This window comes from Penicillium angulare, assembly GCF_028827245.1.
Source record: "Penicillium angulare strain IBT 27051 chromosome Unknown utg000011l_segment0_segment0, whole genome shotgun sequence".
NCBI classification, from domain to species: Eukaryota; Fungi; Ascomycota; class Eurotiomycetes; order Eurotiales; family Aspergillaceae; genus Penicillium; species Penicillium angulare.
In genome coordinates, this window is record NW_026623170.1 from 570,974 (window position 1) to 588,108 (window position 17,135).

The 17,135-nt window shown below is 47.9% G+C and overlaps 4 protein-coding genes across 4 annotated transcripts; 1 reads left to right on the forward strand and 3 right to left on the reverse strand.

Annotated features, from left to right (window-relative positions):
• Nucleotides 1-539: 539 nt before the first annotated feature.
• Nucleotides 540-2,526, reverse strand: N7478_012376 (tyrosinase family protein; the record flags this gene model as incomplete). The annotated part of the gene is made up of 5 exons (XM_056928590.1): nucleotides 540-576; nucleotides 630-1,222; nucleotides 1,291-1,833; nucleotides 1,935-2,211; nucleotides 2,339-2,526. 5 exons carry the CDS (start codon nucleotides 2,524-2,526, stop codon nucleotides 540-542), a joined length of 1,638 nt encoding a protein of 545 aa, XP_056773148.1.
• Nucleotides 2,527-4,779: 2,253 nt separating this feature from the next.
• N7478_012377 (uncharacterized protein) lies at nucleotides 4,780-5,521 on the reverse strand (the record flags this gene model as incomplete). The annotated part of the gene is made up of 2 exons (XM_056928591.1): nucleotides 4,780-5,392; nucleotides 5,511-5,521. 2 exons carry the CDS (start codon nucleotides 5,519-5,521, stop codon nucleotides 4,780-4,782), a joined length of 624 nt encoding a protein of 207 aa, XP_056773149.1.
• Nucleotides 5,522-6,626: 1,105 nt separating this feature from the next.
• N7478_012378 (uncharacterized protein) lies at nucleotides 6,627-14,367 on the reverse strand (the record flags this gene model as incomplete). Its single annotated transcript, XM_056928592.1, has 4 exons — nucleotides 6,627-8,031; nucleotides 8,083-8,498; nucleotides 8,549-8,833; nucleotides 8,887-14,367. 4 exons carry the CDS (start codon nucleotides 14,365-14,367, stop codon nucleotides 6,627-6,629), a joined length of 7,587 nt encoding a protein of 2,528 aa, XP_056773150.1.
• Nucleotides 14,368-15,364: 997 nt separating this feature from the next.
• On the forward strand, nucleotides 15,365-17,096 carry N7478_012379 (MFS-type transporter sphD; the record flags this gene model as incomplete). Its single annotated transcript, XM_056928593.1, has 2 exons — nucleotides 15,365-15,577; nucleotides 15,642-17,096. The coding sequence occupies 2 exons, from the start codon at nucleotides 15,365-15,367 to the stop codon at nucleotides 17,094-17,096; spliced, it is 1,668 nt and encodes a 555-aa protein (XP_056773151.1).
• Between the last annotated feature and the right edge of the window lie 39 nt (nucleotides 17,097-17,135).

Here is a 17,135-nt window from a genome sequence, read left to right on the forward strand (position 1 = left end):
TGGATTTGAGTATATTAGTGGGCCGCGTTGAATGAACTACATAACAGGAGGCTTCAAATAAATCTTTTATAGTACAATCCTCATGATTGATCGTCTCTATTCTTTTGGAACTGCGAGGCAGCCGTTGGTCAGGATGCAGTCAGGTAAGAAGCTGAATATAAAACATGGCGGCTGTCTGTTCTTTTCTCAGGCCGATTATGTTCCAGCATAGAGTTTTATCAAAGCAAGGATAGTCTTGATAAAGATCCCAAGCGTCAGTTTACGACTCGACAAGGCGGAAGAATCAATGAACGAGCATCAGAGAATCTATATTCTTTCAAGGTTCTCAATGATTCAGGAAGCTCTCCCGCCCAACAGAACCTAGTCCTGTAGGCAGTTTGCATGTGTGAAGTGAGGCATAGGACAAGAAAAAGCGAAAAAAAAAGGAATTATGCGAGGCCATATCTACCAGAAACCAGATAAATCCAAGAAGTGTTAATTGAAATATCTAATATTACTCTTTATGCTGTAAGAGCTTGAACAGATCGAGGCCTAAGGTACTATATCACCTGATACGAAACCCCAACAAACCCTCCACTACAGTAGGTAGCAACGTCAGTCAAGCTGTACACTAGGTACGTATGGCATACATGGCTGGCATCACTTCAATAGTTGGACCCAAATCCAGTGTATTGTCAGGGACGTTCCAGGCCTTGGAAGGCTCGTGCTCGGCAGCCTTGACAATGGCAAATTCCATGATAGTTGGTTTTTTATCCCCACTCGCATCCCTGTTCGTGTTTTCCAGCACTCGAATCGTAAACTCAAGCTCTTTCGCGTGTTCCAGCCTCTCAGCAGGCTCAATCTTGGCCAGTGTTGTGTTATTTTCCTTGTGGACTTCCAGGCGAGGAGGCAGTTCCATGTGCGTTGTCAACTCGAGGGTGTTGCGGCAGTTGGCACAGCTAGGGACATGCCATCGACTGAAGACGGGCTCGATACCTACCAACACGTTTTTCTCTTCGGAGGCTTTTTTTGGCTTTGCCCACACGCCGACAACGAAAGAGCCCTGCCGGTGTGCCCGGCTGATCCCAGATAGGCGCACAACAGGCAGAGCAGTATCGCCACCGCTCCATGCTTTTTTAGCACTTACTGCTTCCATTTGTGGTGGTAGTAGGACCGGGGGAATAGGCGAAGGGGGCTCGGCATCTTGATAGTCATACCCGTACTCTCTGATGTTTACCACATCCTAGGTCCAGTCAGTCAAATACAATTGTGACTCAATCGGCAACAGGGAAGGCCAATGTGCACACGTACCTCAGACTTCAGGTATATATTCTTGTCATTTTTGAATGGGACCAATGGAGTCTCCATACTCAAGCGTGAATCCGCCGGTGTGAAGGGTGTAGGACCTTGGTTATCAATGGGGCTAGTTCCGGGATAGTCATCGATGATTGTCAGCTTTTCGGTCGCTCCGTAATTCTTCTGCCACAGCCAGAAGACATAATCAACAAAGCAGTGGTGGAAAAAGAAGATAGGATCAAAGGCGGCTGTGTCATTCTCCCCCATGTCGCCGTTTGCGAAGGCAAAAGTTGGCCGATTTAGGTCCTTATTGGGTAGGCTATATCCCCCCACCGCCAAATGTACTCCGTTATGAGGCTTCTCCAGGGCGACAGCCAAATCGGTTTTCGAGTAGTCCTGACCAGCGAAGTTGTCGTCATTCCACTTCGCTGCCGAGGTTGTGTTGGAGAATACAGTGTAGTTGGGCGCCAGTTTTGCCGCCCTCATGTACAGTTCACTCATGCCGGGCACAGGGACATTGTCCGAACTAGGTTTGAAAAGCCAGGCCTTCACATTTGTCTGGAGATCTTCAGCTGCTTGTTGATCCGATATTCTCGTATTAAAGTCATCGTATCTCGGCGATCATCTGGTCCGACCAGCCCGGAGTAGGGACATCGCACTGTTTCATAATCTTTGTGCTTGCTGTAATCGATCCTTTTGGTTGTTCCCTTCCCATTGGTGGATGTCCGAGCTAGCTTATCGTAAAAGCCCTGTTGAAGTCTGTAGGAGAAGAGTGGGTTGTCGATTGTGACTCCATTGCTGTCATTGCTCTTAATATCTCCGCGGTTGATATCGCTAGCCTTCGGAAAATTTGCTGAGAAAGTATAGGTCTTCTGGGTGAATATACATGGGACTCCCGCGTCCATGAATTCGTTCCAATAAGGAATGGCCACATCGCTGTAACCAGCCGACTTATTAAAGAGCCTTCTCTAGATGGCGTAGGTAAGCCCGATGCCATGTTGGAAAAAGAACGTTCCCATGATGGCAGTAACCCCCCCCCCCCCACCACTCCCGGTTGGTATACCCTCCACCACGAAAAGGTTGGCCATGGTATCCCGCGATGACGTAGAAGGAGTTCTCATTCAAATCTGAGGGCATGCCCGGGTGCTCTTGCTGGAGCTTATAGAAGGCGAAAACCAACTTGTCCCTCTCATCCTCAGTGAGATTCTCAACGTCCTTTCGGATGAGGCGGTTGTTGTTGTTACCAGCCATAGGAGATGGAGATAAGGACGATAGGAATATTGAAGGTCTTTATTATAAATGTTAATCTTAGCAGGCTTTGATGATAGAACTGTCAAGATAGGAAGAGAAGGGCGGGGTCTATATAGATCCTCGGTAATTCTGGTGTACCATGCTGGTTAATTGCATTATACTTTTTTCATTTTTGGCTAGTCGCTGATAATCTTACAACTAACAGCAAGAAATTTCCTGTAGCAGCAAGCTGACAAGAAAATCGTGATGTAGTCCAGCGATGTGCTGCAACAAATACCCCACTCAGTAAACCAATGATAGGGAATTCCCGAGGATCGAAGGGTGTGGGGCCTTTACTATGATGTATGCTAGTTTCTATACGCAGAAGAATGTCTGTAACTTCGCAAGGAATAGGCTGCATCTTAATATGGATGATGCAGTGAACGGCGATAAAACCCCCAAGATGAACCATCATTCTATCCTTTCCGAGAACTGGAAACCGTGGCAAACTTATGCAAATCAGGTTTCATCAGGATCAGTTTCAAGGTTCCAACCTTTGAAACCTAAATCGGACCATCTTGAGGTCTACTGTACCCATATCCCGCAATCCGCATTCTATTATGTTACGTGATTCACTGGTTGACATAATCCAATAGGCTCGGTCCGGTCCTTGCGTAGAGAACGTGGTTACATTAGCATGATCTTTCGGGGTCCGACAGTAGCCCCTCCTTTGGCTATACTGCGTTGCTGTAGTACACCCTTGTACCATAATAGTGGTCATCTCCGAGGCCAGCTGCTTAGATGGTACGAAATGGTATGAAACAATTGCTAATTCTCGTAGTAAGTAACTGAGTCTATGGATACTACCTTCATACTAGTTCGCGACTGCCTATCACTTTACTGATAATCACAGTGATATGATGACGCGTCGAGTCGACTTGATGTATCAAGTCGATGGACGTAACCGAGGATGACCGAAAAAATAGTTTAGCTGAATATGAGAGCTTGGTATAAGCCTTCAATATTGCTCAGCGGTTCATTTGCTGAAGGTTCTCAAATCCTTTCTCGTAGAATTGTCGCAATGAATCCCGATCGCCTATGCGAACCGTGCTTTGTCTCGGCGGCGGCGTTGGTGCTGGTGCTGGTAAGGGTCGTTTATTTGCGGCCGGATAAGATTCCCATTCGCATGGTATCAACTCGGTTGGTCTGGACTGCCCTAGTTGCCCACATCTTAAATTTGGCTGTACGCCCCATTGTGACGGCGTCTGGCTTGGATCTGTAAGAATTATTCTCAGCGTTTGAGTCTTCAGTAAACATATCATTTGACGTACTAAGAGACTAGGCTGTCCCTTGAGTATAGGTACTCAAGTTGTATTGTACTAGTTTCTGGTCTGAAATAAATGGAATTTCCTTTGTAGGGTAGGGTTTTCCTACTGGATCTTTGATCTCCCCTAACGTACCATGTAATTTGTCTATTCAAACTGTCAATTTAGAGATAAAAAAAGGAAAATCATAGATTCGAAGTTGGACAATGATATAGAGCCACATACATTGACAGAACCCCCCAAACATTCCCTGGTCAAGTCGCCGAGGCAGGCTCTTTCCATCCTCAGTTATAATTTAAGTAACATCTATCACCTAAAAGGGTTATTATAAGGAGATGTTTTAAATATTTAGGTGAACAATAAGCAAGAAAAATACCCCCGGCGTGTTCCTTACTGAAGAATATTTAGGAATCAGCCTTTTATTTTCTTAATAATAGAACAAACTAAGTGTTGGTTATACAGCTAAAGAATAGGTAGTTACCCGAACTCTCTCCATCTACAAATAGTTCTGAAAGAATCGTTGAAAAAACGTCCATCCTTTGTTATCCTCTTATATTGATATTCAGTGACCCTCCGATAAATGATCTGCAAGAAGGTGTAAACGTTGAAACCCACATAACGGAATACCACCGAAAGCTTTGAACTCCGATTTTCAAACATTCTCTTCAATAAACAGGATAGAGACTTTGGTGTTTCCATCAGTCCAGTCTAGACTGCAGAGATCCATTTTTTCTTTTGCGTATGTTAAGAAGGGACAGGGGAAATATTCAATTTCATCAGTCGTTAGACCGAAGAATCCGAAATCAAGTTTGTACAGGTCGGTCTCTTGGGAGCTGAAGCTGAAGCTTTCGGATGGGCCTTTGTGGAGTACAACCTTTCACGATCCGGGTGGGAGTCCAAAGCCTTGACAGATGAGTAGATTGGATCAACACGGTCAATGCATTTTGTCTCATTCATGATTCAATCGCTGAGCAAGCACTTGGCAAGGCCAGTCACCGTTCATGGTGGACCCTTCAACCCGTTCAAATCCTTGAGACTCATAGTACTTGACCAATTTACCGTCATCGCCTGCATAGCAATCGACCCGTAGTAATGAAATTCCAGCTCTGCTGGCAAGCTCACGTGCATGGTCCAAAAGGCGTTTGCCAATCCCGTGACCGGCACATTGTCGATCTGTCACTAGTAGCCGTATGTAAAGCTCAGGCTCTGAAACTGGTGCCACATAATCTGACCTGTCTCCAATAGCAATTGCCCCTACAACGGATCCTGAGGACAGCCCGTTGATGATTTGGGGCTGTGTGTTGTGTAGTCCATTTTGGTCGTCAATGTGCGTGTCATTTGTATTTTTGATAGCGAGCCAAATACCGTGACCGGTTGTTGCAAATTCTGTCATTTGCTCGACACGTTTCGGATTCTGAGAGAATGAAGATGCTCCCCACTGCCCAGTTCTGTCTTGTGAGGCTAGCCATGTGACTGCGGTATCTAGAAGGTTGAGGACTGCGGGACCATCGTCCACCCCTCCTCGCACGATGCTAATGTCGTGGCTTCCATTTTTGATCGCGCTTTGAAAAATTGAGTAAGCAAGTGTGATTGACCTTTCGATTTTGTTCTTTCTATGATACGATCTCCTTCTGATCTACCACTTCTTGGGTAGTTCGCGATTTAGATAATCACACTTACTTTGATGCCATTTAGTCCAATCAGCGTCGAATTGGGTCAAATGATTCGAAAACGGGGGGGAATATTTCAATTATGGGGATTTCAGAGCGCGATGATCAGTTGGAAAGTTCAAATGTTCAAGTTGCTATGCGATGAACGTATGAGAAATGTTCAAAGGGATAAACCCCTACGCTAGAGGAAACCTTGGGACTTGTGGGCCGCTAAGCCCAACTGGGACATGATATTGATTTCTGGACGTCATCTCGCCTGGGCAGAATGATGATATAATGCCATTTGAATATTCGAGCATCTCTATCCACTAGGCATGTAACGGAACCTGAAGATCACAGCCCTGGAGGATCCCATGTTGTATACAACGTTAGAATCCCGAGAGGAAACCAGCAAGGATGTGAACTGATGCAATATATTTCAGTGGCGGCTATGTAGGTTTTCTTGGCATTGTTTCGCAATGTAAAGGTACTTTGATTTACGAGTCGGCGTTATGAAAGTTCTGATCAAAGCTCATCGTACTTAATGGTTTATAACAGTACGAAATTGCATGGAAAGCTTCATAATTGCGGAATAAAGTGCGAGTATACTGGGTAGTATATTTCGCGTATAGTGGAAATTATGAGCTTCTATTGGTTGAGGCTCAAACATTGAAGCTCCACATGTGCACGTGCCTCTAGGCCCGGGGAGGATGATCATTGATCCGGCGTTCGGCTTGGCCAGCCTCCAACAAGCTTGAAAAGGGGTCAAGTGGTGTGGTGTCGTATTACAACAACTTTGAAAGACCGTATATCAGTATATGTCGAATCCGAGTAAAGCAGTACGCACTGATACGGAGATGGACCAATGAATTCCTTGAACCGTACTTGAGATGTGTTCTTCTAAATACAAGATGATGTGTAAAATAAGGGGGTTGAATGTGCTGATTCAGCAGTTGATGCCTAAGGAATGAAAATGATATGGTGTTGAATCGACGCTAGTAAAATAGACCTCCACTTTTCCGACAATATAGCTTACTTTATTACTATTTTTCTTTCTTTTTTTACTTTCAAAGCCCCAGATCAAAATTATCAGATAAAAATGGTCATATGATAATTCTAGACGCTCGAGGGTCTGCAATCAAGTAAATTAACCACGACTCTGCTCATGGAGCGCCAGAAAACCCTCAGCGGCCTGTTTGCCTAACTTCTCGAGGGTGCCCATGCTCAACATTTCTAGTACGGTTATATCTAGCCCAAACATCTGCTTCCACCATGCCCGCATCTCTACTGCCACCATCGAGTCCAGGCCCAGTTGCGTAAGCGATATCGAGACATCAATGTTGTCATCCACAGGACGCAACACCAAGCCTAGTAGCTTCCTACCAATCTCCTGCGCTAGCAGGATGATCGATTCAGGCTTGTTGAGCATCTCTGGATTAGCCTTGGCTGCGCTGAGAAATTGCCGCAAACCGTCGCTCGAGGCACCACCTTTGACCTGGCTACGGATGTTGTGGAAGACGGACATTCGCACATCTTTGCGTAGCCTGGCACTACTGTCTGGATTGCTAAGGGGAATCTCTGGGGCGATTCCCACGAGGGTAGAGCTTGGGTTGACAAGGTTCGACCTGGGCGCTTTATCTTCTTTGACCAGCCCTTGTGCTTGCTTCTCAACCTGAGCTGACGTTGAAAGCATAACGGTCCCTAGCACACTCAGTAGCTCCGACTCCTGCACTGCCCGCCAGCCTGTGCCTTTCATCTTCTTGAGCAGCTCATCGTCCTCGAGGAGATAGCCTGCCCCCTCCACGGCTCCGATATTGAGCGATGTACATGGAAGGCCCTTGATTGTCCGGAATTTGACAAACGCATCAAGGAAGGTATTTGCGCTTGCATAACCAGCCTGTCCGGCCTGTCCAACGATGCCAGAAAGTGAGCTGAACAAGATGAAGAAGTCAAGGTTCAGCGACTGTGTCTCGTTGTGAAGATTCCATGTTCCCTTCACCTTGGGTGCCGTCGTGTCGTTCCACTCATCGATTGTCACCTTCTGCCAGGCTTGGTCTCTAAGTACCATCGTCATTTGGAGGACTCCTTTGAGTGGGCGAGGCGATTCCGCAACAGCGCGAGAAACGTCGGCCGCATTAGTGACGCTTCCGCGTACTAGATGCACCTTACAGCCCATGCTCTCGATTTCTTCGACGAAGAGCCTCTGTCTTTCGGTTGTACCAGCGCTGCGGGATAAGAATGTGAGATTTCGGGCGCCACGTTGAATCATCCATACTGCCACGGAACGACCTAAGCCACCAAGACCACCAACCAACAGATACGAAGCTGAGCTGTCAAGTAAGGCGGCAGTAGGCATATTGGCGGGCTGAATATCTCCAAGCTGAAGTTCCACAGATGTTGAATGGCGGAACTCGAGCACAATCTTACCAATATGGTTGCCCTGTTGCATGTGCTGGAATGCTTCTTGCATCTTCGAGCATGGAAAGATCTTGTCGATCGAGATTGGCCGAATGTGTCCATAGCGGAAGAAATCCATCATAGATCGGAGTAGGCTTAATAGATCGTTAGCCTTACTCATCGCACGAGCAGTGACATAAACTTACCGACTGATTATCTCCGGCCTCTCCTTGCACATTTGGTCAATGTCTACACATCGGTAGCTTCGATTGGCAAGGAATAGCTCCATATCCAACTTTGCAGCGCCCAGAAGGTCGCGCTTTCCAATCTCTACTAAAGATCCCCATTTTGCAACGCAGCGCCAGGTTGCGTGTAGTAGCTCACCCGAGAGTGAGTTGAGTGCCAAGTCAACTCCTCTACCATTGGTTGCTCTTAGCAAGTCTTCTTGGAAGCCCACACTCCTCGAGTTGAAAATGTGATCCTTTGAGATGCCAAACTCTCGTACCAGGAAGTCAATCTTCTTCTGACTGCTGACCGTTGTGTAGACTTCTGCACCGATCATCTGAGCGAGTTGAATTGCCGCTAGACCCACGCCACCGCAGCCACTATGGATAAGAACAGACTATAAACAGGGTCAGCACTATTCTCCAATCAGAAAAATATTTCAAATACCTGGCCTTTCTGCAGTCCCCCGACATTTATGAGCGAATAAATGGCCGTAGCAAAGACAAGAGGCATGGAGGCTCCGTTCGTGAAGTCCAGCTCGTCAGGAAGTCTCTCGCACAGTTTTTCAGTGGTCGTCACGGTCGATGCAAAGACATCATACCCCGTGAGGGCAACCCTGTCCCCAACATTGAGCTTTCCTGCGCTTGGTCCTACCCGGCGCACGATTCCGGTAGCCTCATAGCCAAAAGTAGGAGGCGATAGCTCAATAATTCCCATTGCCACAAGAACGTCCTACATATCTCGTTAGTATCTTTTTGTCTTCGGTTGTTCTCAAATTCACCTACGCGAAAGTTCAAACCCGCCGCATAAATCTCTACTTGCACTTCATCCCCTTGGGGCGCATTCACACTTTCAGCTTGCCAGTGAAGGGTATCAAGACGTCCTGGCTGACCGATAGTCAAACGCGCATCCTGACTGGTTTCAACAACCGAGACCTCGCTTGCAGATGCAACTGGGAAAAATCGATTGACTCGGGTCACGCCATTCTCAATAATATATTCGAAGTCAGGTTCAATCTCTCCGTCATTGACTCTTTCTGAGAAAATTTGTAACGCGCTAGCCACCGCTCGGCAACCTTGCTCACTTTGCATATCATCTGCCTCACAAGTTGCAAAATCAATACCAATCTCAGAGCGGATACACCGAGCCAGGCCATGGATTTGTCCGAAGCTTGGGTCTACACATAGACTCTGAGATGGCTGCGTCACCCAAAAAATTCCAGAATCAACGGTGTTGTTGATGAAGGTTCTCAGCTCCTCAAGCCTTGTCGCATCTAGCTTGTCTAGGAAAGAAGTTTGCTCATCAAGGAGGACGATTATGTCTTGACTGGGTGGAGGAGTGTCTGCGAGACTGCAGTGGGAAATCTCGTAACCGCGACCAAGTAATACTTCCGTAATTGGATGAGGCTTGGAAGATTCAGGTGCAAGCTCGGAAAGCACAGTGACATTTTTCAAGGGAAGATGTTCCCGTTTTGGCCTTGCTAAAATAGCATAGCTTATGTGACTTGTTTCGTCGGAATCGAACGCAAGCTCACCGGTTGTGTCATAACCTGCCGTGGTTAATTTTTCTTGCCAATTCTTTGGATCAACATATGGCTCCCCGGGTCGGCTGTCATCGACACCAATCTGCCAGTTTGGCAGAAGTCCAAGAACGAACTTGACCCATAACAAACCAGGCCGTAAGGATTGCAGGAGAAGTTTTCCTGACGGGGCAAGAAGTTGACGAACTCGGGCGAGGGACTCTGAAAGCTTGGGCGTGCTGTGAAGCACCCCGGCTGCAATGATAAGATCAAAGTCTCTCTCGTCAAAGCCCTGGAGCTCAACGTCGGTGCCGATGTCTAATACTTCAAAACTCATATTGGAAAGGCCTTGGAAGCGTGCCCTGAGGGCCTCGATCATACCTGGAGACGGATCGGATACGACGTAGTGCGAAAACAGCACCTGGCCGTCAGGGCGTGTCAGATTTTTAATCATTTCAGCCGTTGCCGAACCACTCCCAGCTGCCAGCTGTAGAACTCGAAGGTTTGGTTTGTTGTGACCAATGCAATTGAAGAGTGAAGATCCATCGTATTCTTCCAAAAACCGATTGAATTTCCCAAGGGTATCTTCAGTGTCCAAGACTTCAAAGGGCTTCTTTTGGCCACAATATATGGCAGGTGCATTGTCTGTCACCAAAGTGATGGCTTTCGCGATCTGAGCAACAGGTGTGGACTCTAGAGATGTTGCGAGGAATTTGATACGAGTGGCCAAAGCCGCTTCGTCTAATTCTTCCGAAGAGTGTGAGATCTCGTCAAGCCAGGTCTTGTAAGATCGAAATTCTGGAATGATATCCAGACCGACAGTTGATCTCCGGGATGCAGCAATTGAGCGATTGACAAGCTCATCTAAAGCTGCGGCGTAGGTTTTATTGTCTCGTGAAGGCTTCACAAGATCGTTTAGAGCTTCAGTCTCAATGTGCGAGACCCACTCGCTACGTGCCGTGATGGGCGCGCGTTCTTCGACATCACCATTTGTGAAGGATGCTAAGTAAACTTTCGAGATCTCAATGATGTTCTTGTTGTCGGCTGAAATGGTACCCGTCCCAAAGACACCACTGGCGCTAGGCTCAGCTGTTGCAGATACCACAAGATTGTTGATAGAAGAACGACGAAGAATCAACGAGCCCACCGTGGAGGGAATAGCTTGATGATAGTCATGCGTAAGTCCGTACCAGGCTCCAATATTTAGAAGTTGGAAGTAGGAATCTAATATGACAGGATGAAGGTGGTAGAATTTCTCATCACCATGCCAATTGTTCCGGACTTGTGCTTGAGCAACTCGCGAGCCAGTTGTTGCTGTTGTGATATCTTCAAGACTCTCAAAATGATATCCATAATCCAGGCCCTCACGGCGCATGGTATCGTACCAACGCTTGCTAGGAGCTTTACGTGGCAGATCCATTTGACTACTCACGGAGCTTTGTATGGTTTCCGCTTCATTTCGAGCCTGAATCTCGCCGGAGCAGTGCTTTGTCCAACTATGGCCATTGTGTGACGCAATGCTGAACTCCCACCACTCGCTCTCCAGAGAATCTGTTAGATGGAGCCGATGAAAAGTGGTGACAACTTCTTTCGGTGCGCTCTCATTGACAACCAAGGCGCTGCGCACGGCAATATTTCGAAACTCAACTGCTTCTTCCACTCCCGTGATCTGACGAACAGCCTCAGCTGCCATAGCGATGTATCCGGAGAAGGGAAAAATGATATCCGAATTGATCTTATGGTCGCGTATCCATGGAGCATTTTCAATGTGCAACAAGTTCCGCCACACAGGCTCGAGGTCTGAGGTATCTGGAATCTTTGCGCCCAATAAGTCATGGTGTGGGTGTTTGCGCATGCGCCATTCATAGGAAATTCGAGATTCGCTCCAATGGCTATGAGTATGATCCCATGGATAGGATGGAAGATCTGAGATGGCATGGCCTGTCGGCATCAATTTTTCGAGATCGAAGGGTACATGTTGAGAAAAGAGTTGGCCAAGAGCGGAAAGCCAGCTTTCAGAACTGTCAGTTCTTCGCGCCAAAGTCGATATGTAAGATGCTTTACTAGAGTTGTGGGTCAAGATTTGACGAAGAGGCCCGGCCATAGCTGAATGTGGACCGACTTCAAGGAAAACCTGCTTCGAAGAGCCTGTGTGCTGCTTAATGGCAGAGCTGACGGCTGATGTGAAAAGCACAGGACGCTCTAAATTGGTCTGCCAGTACTTTGGCCCAAATCTGCTTTTGTCGGCTGGGGCGAAGATTTCACCTGAAACACTTGAAAAAAATGGAATGCTGTGCACATTGCCAACGATGCCGGCATCGGTCATGTTTGCATTGTACTCGGACCCGACTTCTACCATATGCGGTGAGTGGTAAGCCTTCTCCACTTTGAGCATGGTGGCCAGGACTCCAGAGCCGCCTTGCTTGATACTTTTGATTATTTGTTCCAATGGCTCTGCATCTCCGGATATTGTCACGCTGTTTGGCGCGTTGTCACAGGCTAACACCACACCAGGCACTAGGTGACCTTTGGCAGCCTCCCAACTCATACCCAAAGCTCCCATAGCGCCCTGTCTTTTCTGTCGCGTGGTCACAAGACCACGGAGAAAAGCCACAATAATAGCCTCACGGGCGCTTAGACCACCAGCGGCGTAAGCGGCAGCAATCTCGCCGCTAGAATGACCAAGGACAGCAGCTGGACGGATTCCAACTGAAGCATAAATGTCCACTAAGGCAATCTGGACGGCTGTGCATAATGGTTGGGAGAACTCTGCTTCATCAACACGGCTCTTACGTGCAGACTTGCGGAGCTCTTCGTCGATGGTCCATGACGGAGCTAGAGGGCCTAGGTCTTGGAGAGCTTTGTCAAGGGATGCGATAGTGTTGCTGAATATCGGGTTAGTCTTCGAGCGTAGAAGCTCGTAGCCCATACGGGGCCATTGTGCGCCCTGACCGGTGAATACCATCACAAGGGATGTTTCTTGGTCTTTTTGAGGTTTTGACAAGGGACCGGGACCAGGCAATGTGGTCTTCTCAGCTGTGCATACGGCAAAATTGCGATATGGTAGATGCTCTCGCTTATTAGCAAGAGTATATGCCACATCAGGTAGAAGATCTGGATTTTTTTCCAGAAAAGTCTCGTACTTTTCGTTCATAGCCTTGAGAGATGCTGGTGTATTCGCTGAGAAGAGCAGCAAGTGGGGCGTGTTTGATGCCGCTCTACTGGGCTCGCGTGTCGCATTGAAGCTAGCTGCGGACTCGATAATAGCATGGGCATTCGACCCTCCGAGACCAAAGCTATTGATACTCACGCGCTCGTCACGGTCTTTGGGCCATGGTGTTGGCTCAATAGGAACCAAGAGATTTGCGTCCTCGAATGGAATTGCAGGGTTTCTGGGGAGCAATTTAATGTTTGGCGGAATAATACGATTCTCCAAAGCAAGAACGGCCTTGAGGAGACTCACAAGACCCGCCGCGCCCTCTGCATGACCGAGATTTGCCTTGACCGAGCCAATGTGGACGCCAGCTTTTCCAAAGCAGGCGGATACAGCTGCTGTTTCAACAGGGTCACCAGCGCTTGTCCCCGTGCCGTGACACTCGAAGAATCCCGTTCTAGAAATCTCGGTAATGCCAGCATTGCGATATGCTTGCCTGATCAATGCTTCTTGCGCCTCGCAGCTGGGGTGTGAGACCGTTGATGTGTGACCGTTGTGGTTGGCCGCGGAGCCAGTCACAACTGCCCGAACAGGGTTACCGTCCCGAATAGCCTCCGCTAGGGGCTTCAGGTATATAGCGATTATGCCCTCACCACGCGCATATCCATTTGCATTAGCTGAAAAAGTGTTGCAGGAGCCATCCGGGCTGAGAACACCTTGCTCAGACTTGCCCGCAGTAGAGCCTGGGGCCATGTGGATGCTTGTGCCGCCAACGATGGCGGATTTGCAGTCGCCGCGTGCAATGGACATACACGCTTCATTGACACCGATGAGAGAAGCAGAGCAGGCTGTTCGTATCGTCACACTGGGGCCGCGAAGGTCGAGCTGGTGGGAGAGGCGATTGGCAACCATGAAGTCATTCGGGCCCAGGATCTTATAGATGCCATGTGCCTGGGTGTCGCGGACTGAAATGTCGTACCAATCCTGGCTATAGCTCCCGACGTACACACCAGTATCTGATCCTTTCCAGTCCGTTTCGCCAGAGTCATCGAGTGCCTCGCGAGCGACCTCGAGAAGCATGCGTTGCTGGGGATCAAGTGTCTCCACTTCCCGGCGTGGCATGGAAAAAAACGATGTGTCCAGGGCGGCGAGGTCATTCGTCGAATCAAGGAAGTAGCCCTTCTCGGCAATCACACTGCCGGGCTTTTTAAGCGGTGAATGAAAAGAAGAAATGTTGTAGCGCGACGAAGGCACCGGACCGCGAGCGTCGCGCCCATCATTGAGAAAGGACCACAGTTCTGCAGGGGAGTGGATACCCCCAGGTAGTCGACATGCCATTCCGCAGATGGCAACAGGCTGGAATGGCTTGTGATGATTGCTTGTTCCGTTTGTTTTTGGTGTCGAATCACCGTTGGTGGAATGGCCATTAGTATGACCGCTTGTGTAATGGCCATTTGCGTGGAGGCCATTGGTTCCATTCACTCCGTTCGTGGGAGTGTGCCCATTGCCATTACCCACATGTTCTTGGCTGAAATGATTCGTAGATCCATTGGTGCCGTTTGAGCCGTTGACCTTACTGGAATGGCCGTTCATCTTGATTCGATTATATCAGAAGTACTTGGAATGAGGGTGTGTAATAATGTCTGCCCTATTGAGCTATTTTATCTCCAGTCACAAGTCGTCCTTGAGCGTGCCAGAGGATAAGATGAAACTAGTGGGCGTCTTTATTTCGTAGTCATTCAGACGAACGGCTGGTGAAAAGTAAACTTCTCATATACCGTCCTATGGGACCAATGAAGATGGCGTGCGTGCTGTTGTCTCTGAGGAGTGATTCACGTTTTGATAGCAGTCTGGCTGAGGGCAAAAGCTCATACTAATGGCACGCATTCAAGTTTCAAGCTTCATGTATGCTTATTGCTCCAGAGGCGTCTCGGGAAACTGTAGCTTTGCCGGGCTTAACTCATGAATAAGACGGGGAAGTTCATATCACAGAAGGATCTAAGTAATTAACAGCTTTACTATGTATGTCGACATTATGCTGACTATGTTTTATTCTCCAAGTTCACTAATGATGGCGCAAGCCTTGAAATAATCCGAAAATTAGCGATCAAAAAGGGCTAAGATGCCTTCGACTGTTGTCAAAACAAAATTATGACGCTTACTACACATAGATGACTATTCACTCTGACAAGACCAAATCCCGTCTCGGGAGCAAAACTTTGTCTTTTAGTAAGATCTTTATATCGCGTCAGTGCACAGAGTAAGACGATCTTTGCTGAGGCCAGTAAGCCCCCACTCTACGATAACCTCAAACAATGTTTGACCAATACAAATCCAAATGTCGCAATGCAACCCCGGAATATAGTAAGCTCTTGGCATACAACCAATCCCAAACGCCACAAGCCACACCAATATGGTAGCGGGACGGGACTAGCCAATGGGGCACCGCTATCCCAAGATTCCAAGAACAAAGAAAAAAAACCAGGGCAATTGCGGTACAAAGGCTTACTGGGGCCTGAAAGGACTCAGCTTTGCCAGGATTGTTGAATCTCCTTTCTTCAAGTTTTGGTCTAATTTTATTTTTGCGAGAATGGACTCAGTCATGGAAAAGGCCGAGAGCCACAATGATCGTCCAGGGGAACACAATGATCGACCGGGAGAAACAGAAGCAGATGCACCCCAGGAGGACGGGGCCACGAAGCCCCAAAAGAAGCATTTTTCCTTTTACATGTCAATATTGATGCTGGCTGTGATCGCCCTCATTGTGTCCTGGGATGTGACAGCTCTCTCTTTGGCTTTACCTGTAAGTCATCTGTAAGTCATTCACCACGGTTTAGCTGCAGCTAAGTAACCACAAACTGTTACAGGTCATTGCCGATCAGCTACATGGAACAAACTTCCAATCATTCTGGGCCAGCATAGCGTTCACCCTCGGCATTGCTGTCACCCAACCTATCTATTCTAATATTTCGGACGTGGTAGGGCGCAAGCATGTTCTCTACGCCTCAACTGCTATCTTCGCCATTGGATCTGTTGTGTTTGCCACTGCAAAGGATATGAATATCGTTGTCGTCGGTCGTCTGATCAAAGGTATCGGTGCTGGCGGGCTAGATGTCTTGCAGACTATCGTCCTGTGTGACATCACAACCATGAAGGAGCGACCGCGCTGGCTTGGAGTCATGTCCATGGCAAATGCCTTAGGGGCCGTCACTGGGCCTTTCATTGGGAGTGCATTTGCCGAAAATATCGGGTGGCAGTGGCTTGGTTGGATCAATTTGATCACTGCAGGCTTCACCGGTATCCTGACATTTTTCTTTCTTCACTTGACTCCGCTCGAGGGTCACATTAAGGATAAGATCAAGAGGCTTGACTGGTTTGGATATGTCATTTTTATACTCATTGGTACCCTCATAGCCTTACCGCTGAGTTGGGCCAATGAGCTCTACGGCTGGGGAACCTGGCAGACTCTTCTTCCCCTCCTCATTGGGTTACTGCTTCTCGTTCCGTTTTGGTTCGTTGAGAAGAGAGCGACAGAGCCCATGATTCCATATCAAATCTTCGACAATATCTCCATTGCGACAGGAATCTTGTCTGGGGGATTCTACGGCTCATTGATGAACTCCGTGCTTCTTTATCTTCCACTGTTCTTTGAAGCAGTATACCTTGAGAGTCCTATCGAAGCTGCAAAATCGATTCTACCACTCTGTTGCCTTCTTGTGGGAATGAGTATCATTGTCTCAGGGCTAATAGATTGGACTCGAAAGTACCGGCTTGCATTGTGGACAGGTTGGGTTTTCACTGCGGTATTCCTGGGCATGAGCTACACTGTAGGCGCCGGCTCCACAAGAGCTTATGCCTATGCCTTTCAAGCTCTCCTCGGTGCTGGTCTTGGCACAACCCTGGTGGGAACCATGATAACAGTTCTGGCGAGCGTGAGAAGGGTTGACGAAGAGGGACTTGCTGCAGGAATGCTTGTCACTGTGCGTTTTATAGGCTCCGTATTGGGCTTGGCTATTTGCTCGACTGTCTTCAACTCGATGTTTGGAAATCGTATCTCCTCGCTAAAAGATTTCCCTGGGCAGATTGCAGTACTAGAAGACCCAAGCCAAGCTGTGAGCTTCATACCAAATATGAGGAAGATTCACATATCAGATGATGTTATGCGGGTCGTGACGGCGGCCTATGAAGATGCTTTCCAAACTATTTGGCTTGTTTTGGCTGCCATCGCGGCCGTGGCAGCGCTACTCTCGTTCATGACTAGACACACTTCTCTAGAAAAAGATGACGTTGGTAGACAGGGATTTAAAGCACCAGAGTCATGATATGTTGCGCGAAGGGCGTATTTGGTTTTCCGAGTATTC